Here is an 8,477-nt window from a genome sequence, read left to right on the forward strand (position 1 = left end):
GGCCTTGTTTAAGCATTGCTGTGTGTGTGTGTGTGTGTGTGTGTGTGTGTGTGTGTGTGTGTGTGAGTGAGTGTGAGAGAGAGAGAGACTCACCTTTCTTGGCAGTTGCCATGTTCACGTCCGTCAAGGCTATACTCTGAGAGAGTCTGTCACAGTCTCATAATTAATGTCATCTGGTGAATGAGTTACAGAGACAGAGTAAAGAGAAAAAGAGAGAAAGAAAAGAGGGATGAGATTCCTAAGAAAAGCAGGCATAATAACTTAGAGAAAAAAACATTACGTTTTTTTTTTTTTTTACATTACAGACAAGGTAAACTTAAGTCACGTACAAACAAAAGTTGTTTTTTCCCGCTCCCTCAAACACACCGTTCCACCTTAAAAAGAAACAGAGCTTCTGAACATAAACAAAACAGACAACTGCAGTTCCCCACAAACGCAGACATTGTTTTTATTTTAAACAAATAAATATTTAATAAATGGTGACGCAAAAGTAGGGCTGGACGATACGCCCAAAATTTATATCACAATATATTTAATAAATTTTGGCCAAAATGATATAATTGCAATATTGATAGGAACAGTATAAAATTCACAGAAACACATCCAAGAACAAACAAGAAACATGACATCACCATCAAACATAAACCTTTTTGTAAATATTCATATTTTTAACAAAATTTTAAATTGACTGCACACCCGGAATGAATGTCCGTCGGTGATGAATGCTGTAAATAATGTACATTGAAATTTAGAAAATGTGTTTAAAAATCATAACATTGTTATTGAAACATTTTATATCGTGATATAAATTGATATTGGATTATTGTGCAGTCCTCCGCAACAGGAAGTGTTGCTATCACTCAACTCTCCCTGTGTCTGCTTCGGTTTCCTCCAACATTCCCAACACTTTTGTTTGTTGGATGACTGGCTGTGGAGAAGTTTGATTCTGGCACAAATTTGTGAGCAAATTTGAGAGTGTGTGGTGCCCTGTGATGGATTTGTTCACGGTCCATGGCATGTTCTCTCCTTGAGCTCAGTGATTCTGGGAAGGCTCTGCACCCACCATGGCCCTGGCCTGGATAAGTGGTTACAGAATATAAAAGAACAAATGATAAATAAGCATATACAAAACCTTATACTTTGTCTGTGAGGAGTGTGGTGTGTTCTCCCTGTGTCTGCGTGGGTTTCCTCCGGGTGACTGTCTGTGAGGAGTGTGGTGTGTTCTCCCTGTGTCTACGTGGGTTTCCTCTGGGTGACTGTCTGTGAGGAGTGTGGTGTGTTCTCTCTGAGTCTGCGTGGGTTTCCTCCGGGTGACTGTCTGTGAGGAGTGTGGTGTGTAATCCCTGTGTCTGCGTGGGTTTCCTCCGGGTGACTGTCTGCGAGGAGTGTGGTGTGTTCTCCCTGTGTCTGTGTGGGTTTCCTCCGGGTGACTGTCTGCGAGGAGTGTGGTGTGTTCTCCTTGTGTCTGCGTGGGTTTCCTCCAGGTGACTGTCTGCGAGGAGTGTGGTGTGTTCTCCTTGTGTCTGCGTGGGTTTCCTCCGGGTGACTGTCTGTGAGGAGTGTGGTGTGTTCTCCTTGTGTCTGCGTGGGTTTCCTCCGGGTGACTGTCTGTGAGGAGTGTGGTGTGTTCTCCCTGTGTCTGTGTGGGTTTCCTCCGGGTGACTGTCTGCGAGGAGTGTGGTGTGTTCTCCTTGTGTCTGCGTGGGTTTCCTCCGGGTGACTGTCTGTGAGGAGTGTGGTGTGTTCTCTCTGTGTCTGCGTGGGTTTCCTCTGGGTGCTCCGGTTTCCTCCCATGCTCCAAAAAACACACATTGGTAGGTGAATTGGTGACTCAAAAGTGTCTGTAGGTGTGAGTGAATGTGTGTTTGTGTGTCTGTGTTGCCCTGTGAAGGACTGGCGCCCCCTCCAGGGTGTATTCCCTCCTTGTGCCCAATGATTCCAGGTAGACTCTGGACCCACCGCGACCCTGACTTGGATAAGGGTTACAGATAATGAATGAAAACCTTATACTTCTCAGTGATGCTAAAGCATCAGAGATTTTCATTAGTGTGTCATATATTCAGACCTCTGCTGCAAATGTCATAAAATCATCATCTTCGCTCTTTAATCTATTTGTGTCACTGTTGTAATAAACTTTATTTTTTAATTCAGAAAAAAAGTATACATCCCTTAAAACCATAGGCTCAGTTCCATTAGTCAAAGTTTGGTCCTGTTAAACCCTGCATTGTCTTTATAACAACACTTTGGCTGCTTTAACATTTCTTTTTACTCAGCCGTGCTGGATTTCACAGTGGGGGCACACTCCATACAGCTGCTGAATAAATAAACACAACAAAACATTTTAAGAGGATTAGAAAAGCTCTTAAAAGCTTCATGTGATGCTTTCATTGTTTCATGGAAACTTCTGTGAAGTAAAAGCAGCCCAACTGCTCCAATAATGATTGACATGCTGAGCAGAGTGTACAGAAAGGTCATGTGGGGGCCACATTCCACTCAGTTTAGACATCGGACAGAGGTCACCTGAAAGACTTGATGAAGCCAAATTCAGGGGCTTAAAATGCAGTGATCAAGAGTTCTGCAGGGATCTCTCTATCCATCTGCAAACATAATCTGAGATGTTTGTCCCAGACAAATTCAATAACGGGCACTGGGTGCCCAAAGGTGACAGTCCTGGGGTTCTTCCAGACCTTGCACAACTGTTAGTAGCAGGAACGAGAGAATGTGCTTCTACTAACAACAGGAAAAGCACAAACTAAATTTGGAAAGTCTCTTTAAGGAAAATGGCCCACTTCCATTTCTCTTCGTATAGTGGTGTAAGAACAAAAGAACAAATCCTCAAATATATATAAATATATGCTATTATTTTCCTCTCAGTCTCTCTCTTTTCAGGCCCTGTGTCATTGTGTTTTATCTCTCCACGGCTGGGTCTCATTAAAAAGTTGGCTAAGACCAAAGGAGGATGTAGAACTGCTGAGCTTTCCTTATAATTCACTTCACATTGCCAGCAGCATTCTTCGTCAACTGAACGTTACAGTAGACACAAACACTGCTGCACGCAAAACTGGGAATAAACCTTTCACCTACCATTATTTAGCACTTCAGAAAGAGAGAGGAAATAAGGGAGGAATTAAATGAGGGGGAAATGAAATATTGGGGATATATATGAGAGAGAGAGAGAGAGAGAGATCTGAAAGTGCAAGGAAGACAGGACAGCACTCCCCACAGTGTGAAACTACCAGAATGTCAAGTCTTAACACTGACCAATTCTGGGAACAGTATGTCCGTTTAAACAAGACAAAACAGTCCTAGAACACATCTCAGCCACCACAGACCAGATGACTCTCAAACACTGTCCACTCTCAAACATCAATGAATGCCACACCAAGATCAGCACGGCTACTAGAGCATGAACTCTGTTATACTGTGAATGTATATTCTCAACCAACTTTCTAATTAGCACAGTTGCTATTACTTGATTAAAGTAAACTCTATTTATGTAACATTCCCAAGTTATTAGAATTTGACAGAACTTTTTCTGGCCTCTTAAACGTCTGAATTTTGGTTACAGTGCTGTGCACCAGCCGGAGGTCACTAACACTAGCCTTGTCTAGTCAAAATATTTAAGATGAATATAGACAGTAAAGGCAGGGAAAATGGCAGCCGCTTGTTCACTTCTTTCGCTGTTCTCTAGCTCAAGTAAACACAGCTCAAAAAGTAAGGAAATTTGTGTTTTGGTAAATATTTCATAGGCGCAACCCACATACCCAGCTCTACTGCTCATCCCACAAATGCGGCACCATTTAAAAGGGAAATTAATAGGGTTTCCAACAGTTTAAGATCTATTTTCAAGAAGCTTTGTTACAACAAAGAAATAATCTACCAAACAGTTCAGAGTCATGGTGGGTCCAGAGCCTACATGGAATCATTGGAAGCAAGGCGGGAATACACCCTGGAAGGGGCGCCAATCCTTCACAGGGCAACACACTCACATTTACGGACACTTTTGAGTCGCCAATCCACCTACCAACGTGTGTTTTTGGGCCGTTGGAGGAAAATGGACCACCCGGAGGAAACCCACGCAGACACAGAGAGAACACACCACACTCCTCACAGACAGTCACCCGGAGGAAACCCACGCAGACACAGGGAGAACACACCACACTCCTCACAGACAGTCACTCGGAGGAAACCCACGCAGACACAGGGAGAACACACCACACTCCTCACAGACAGTCACCCGGACGAAACCCACGCAGACACAGGGAGAACACACCACACTCCTCACAGACAGTCACCCGGAGGAAACCCACGCAGACACAGAGAGAACACACCACACTCCTCACAGACAGTCACCCGGAGGAAACCCACGCAGACACAGGGAGAACACACCACACTCCTCACAGACAGTCACCCGGAGGAAACCCATGCAGACACAGGGAGAACACACCACACTCCTCACAGACAGTCACCCGGAGGAAACCCACGCAGACACAGGGAGAACACACCACACTCCTCACAGACAGTCACCCGGAGGAAACCCATGCAGACACAGGGAGAACACACTACACTCCTCACAGACAGTCACCCGGAGGAAACCCACGCAGACACAGGGAGAACACACCACACTCCTCACAGACAGTCACCCGGAGTGGGAATCGAACCACAACCTCCAGGTCCCTTGCTTGTTAGGATGCTTTGTTAGTGTCAGCATTTGTGTAGGTTTGGACTGTAATGTGATTGGACAGAGGGTGTGATCTCAAGCCAAAACACCAATAGTGCTCCGCTCCTGACTGAGCATATCTCAAGGAGAATATACTGCTCCTGCTCTACTGGAGACACCAGTGCTTCAGCTTTGCCTACTTCCTTAATCTATGACGACACACCCTGGACATTTTATGACTGAGTAAATCATTTACATATTGCTCCTTTAATATGTGACTTTATAAATCCAATCAATCCCTAAAATAAGTAGCAAGTTCAGTCAAAATACATCATCAGAGATCAGCCAAATATAAGGATATAAGGAGGCAAATATAGTGGGATACATTTTGGATTACACTGAAATGTCAGCAAATTCTCACTAGACAAATGTGAGAATAAGCAACATGTTTCCACAGAGCAGCACACAATGGGAGGAAGTGATTGATTTCTCAGAGGGTTCATTTGCTTAATGCATAATTTCACAGCGTTGCTACAAAACACACTCAGATGTCTATGCTCTCAACAAACAACAACGACTTGACAACTCACTTCACATTATAGACTTCACACACACACACACTTTTAAACTGTGGAAAGACCTATAAAACAGGCAAATCACATTCTGCGTAATTATACTGTAGGCCCTAGATCCAACAAGTAAATCTAGGGCAATGTCCTATATATTCTTGCAAAGTCTCTTTTTAAGCCCTGAACATAAAACCCTTGGGGACCACTAGCACCAATACACCTCTTGTTCAAATACTGTGTAGGCTGCCTTCGTAAGAGAATACGTATATGTCATAACCATCAAGCTATCCATTCTGATTATCAACCACATATTCATAAATAATATCAAGCAAAAAGTACAAACTACATTAATAAACAATAAACAACACATACCAAATCTCACATTCATTTGGGAATCTTTAAAACATCGTCATACTGTAAGTGAACATTTCATTAACGTTACATTTTAACATTAAATTGAACCCCCAACATTCACACAGAGTCATAACATTGTGTTTATTGTTGATCATTTGACTTTTTAGTGACAGAAAGGAAAAAGTGTTTTGTGTGTAATCTCGTGATAACTTGCGGTTGTAAGTAGTTTTGTCAGATGCTTCCTCTTTTTGAAGATTCACAGGCCTGTTGTTGTCTGAAGGTTTATTCCATTCTATACATTTCTATTGCCATTTGCACTTTTGTCACTCTGGCTTTATTTTCTGTTGAATAACTGAGTAAACGGAGGACAGGGGTCACTTAACAGCCCTTCCGCTCCTCCTCCAAAACAGACACGGCTGACTTTCATCTAAGAAAAATCTGCATTAAAATCAGAATATTTGCAGTCAGTATAAGTTTGCTGTGCAAAAAAATTATTGCAGGCCACAAAACAAATCAGACACTGTGTGCCAATATTTGCGGATTAATAAAAGCTGCCTGTTACTCCAAGTTGTAATTACCAGCAAGATGTTCAGGCAGCTGTGCAGCTCCTTAAAAAGAACAAGACAAGGCAAAAACTGGTGGCAATGATACAATCTTCGATTAAAAAAAAACAAAAACCCTGAGCATCCCGCATCCAGAGCCCCTGAGTCCAGTGAGAGTTTGCCCATGACTGTGCATGTAATTCAGGTTACGGTGCCTCAACCACTGTCTTTAAAACTGAATAGAAGGTTTTTTTTTTATAATTGTGAACAAATGAACGTGATCATCAAGAGATTCAATAGCAATGTATTACTCTGATTGTGGCACGGATTGAAACTTGGCAGCCGCCACTAACCCGAGAGCCAAAATAATGCACACACACAGGTTATTCTAGTGTGTGATTCACCTGTAAATTAACCCATGAGCCGAACACAGTTCTTGAGATCATTGGAGGCTAAAATGGTCGATTTTGCAAAAGCAGAGGAACCTATTTAGAGTGAGACTGTTCACAGTGGTGAAGCTTAAAGCCAGTCTGAGGATTAATGGCCTTAAAAAGTAATTAAATTACAGTTGACAGGTTTACTGACTGATGCTGAACATGAGCTAATAAATTAACCACTTGTATATACAATAGCAATTTGCATACATCATCAAAAACATTTAATCCATTTATAGCAGTGTGGTACCTGTAGTGTTTCAATCTACCCGTGTATGTATACATATATTTAAACCAGATTCACCATGAACACCACTGCAAATAAAATCTCACACAATTCAACATTCATTTTGAATTATGAATTATTATAGTGACAACCGATTGCCATCAAGCTTCTGTTTCACAACCCTCCAAGTGAAGCTCCAAGAGTGTGCTGGGGCCTTGCCGAACACGGAGGGCCCTGTAGAAGGACAGCACTCGAACCAGTAGCAGAAACAGCGAGCACAGGATCCGGTGGCAGAGAGGGAGGGCATTAAGGCAGGAACGCTCAATTTGCTGATTGGCTGAAGTAGTGTTTTGGTTTTCTGTCAGAGATCCCCTCCTATTTACTGAGCCAGGGTTGTGTACAAATACAGAACTTTTTTTCTCCAGCACACAAAGAGACAAGCAAGCTGGTGAACTGCATCATTGTCTGAATTTTACAAAAATGTAAGTGGAATGAATCCGTAGATGACTGCTCCCCTCAATTGTAGACTAAAGTAATGTCTATATTATTGTAAACAATGCACACCACACACAGGAAGCTTATGTGAACTTGTTTTTAGTTCAGTGTATTCTAAAAGGGAAGCACACCCCAAAAAACTTCCTGTAGAGAACTCTACTGAGAGCTGTTACCTATTGGTAGTTTTCAAAATTGCTGCTTGTGGTCATGAAGACCATATATGTTTTGATAAAACACTGAAAATACAAATATTGATTAAAATACACGCAGAAGGTACACTTTAACTGAATGGCTGCCATTGCAAGTGTATCACTGATAAAGCCTTAGACTTAAAAAAAAAACAAAAAAACAACATTACCTTAATCATATCACGTTGCACGCCTTTTTTGTTTGAGACTTCTCAGGAAGCTGAAGTGGGATTCTCTTTCGAACTCTGCGTACCACCTTAAGTAGTGGAGGAGTTAGAGTAACCGCTGCAGTATTTAAGGTGGAAGGTAACTCTCGAATGGACAGAGTCCATTGGTAAGCTCGTATGTGTATATTAACACGGCTTGAACCGCCCTTTTCGTGTGTAGAAATATGCAGCAAACATTAAACAACAACAACGTTCCCCACATGAAAAACAAGTTTCAGTTAAACTTACAGTGAGTGTTTCTGCATTGAGCCGGTGTTCAGTGTGAAGACCTTACACATTTACACAGAAGGGCGTGGTGGACCCAGTAAAACCTAGTAAATATAATTCTGTAGAAAACGGCAGTACGTACAGCACTTGTATTCATCTGAAAACATGACCAACTGTGAGGACTTGCACCTGTTTAGCCACCAGTGCTTTTACAGCATAAAAAAACACTCCCCGGTTTATTGTTAATGACTCCGTCTGTTTTGCTCGTAGTGCCACACACGCGTTTTATCGTATGTCAACAAACTAACGTCAGCTCGTCATTGGTTACATAACAAATCGATTTTAAATTCAAAGCTTGTATCGTGTACTGTGACTGACCTGTTATTTCCTCCTCAGTGCTTCAAAATCGCAGAAATGAGAGGTCGTCGTCTTTCACTGTTTGTAAGCTGTCGCAAAAATACTTAAAAAAACAACTTAAGGTATTACAAAAACTAAGAATGAGTTTTAAAGTCGCCTTCAGCAAAAGAACCGAGCTGCTTCTTTAGCTCAGTGATCGAACAGCAGCTCGTGTCTCC

The 8,477-nt window shown here is 42.1% G+C and overlaps 1 protein-coding gene across 4 annotated transcripts in view; it reads right to left on the reverse strand.

The window, feature by feature from the left end:
* The window catches only part of LOC136706799 (adipose secreted signaling protein), a 23,839-nt gene extending 15,362 nt beyond the window's left edge, over positions 1-8,477 (reverse strand). Inside the window, exons 1-3 of one of the 4 annotated variants that reach the window (XM_066680434.1) lie at positions 8,281-8,477; positions 330-374; positions 94-173 (exon numbers count right to left, since the gene is read on the reverse strand). In XM_066680434.1, the coding sequence (XP_066536531.1) occupies positions 94-112 (19 nt within the window). In that variant the 5' untranslated portion in view covers positions 113-173; positions 330-374; positions 8,281-8,477. Of the gene's footprint in view, positions 1-93; positions 174-329; positions 375-7,638; positions 7,742-8,280 lie in introns of those variants that run through there. The other 3 variants (XM_066680435.1, XM_066680433.1, XM_066680436.1) reach the window with 3 other exon arrangements.

The sequence above is a fragment of the Hoplias malabaricus genome, chromosome 9, assembly GCF_029633855.1.
Source record: "Hoplias malabaricus isolate fHopMal1 chromosome 9, fHopMal1.hap1, whole genome shotgun sequence".
In the NCBI taxonomy this organism is placed as follows: Eukaryota; Metazoa; Chordata; class Actinopteri; order Characiformes; family Erythrinidae; genus Hoplias; species Hoplias malabaricus.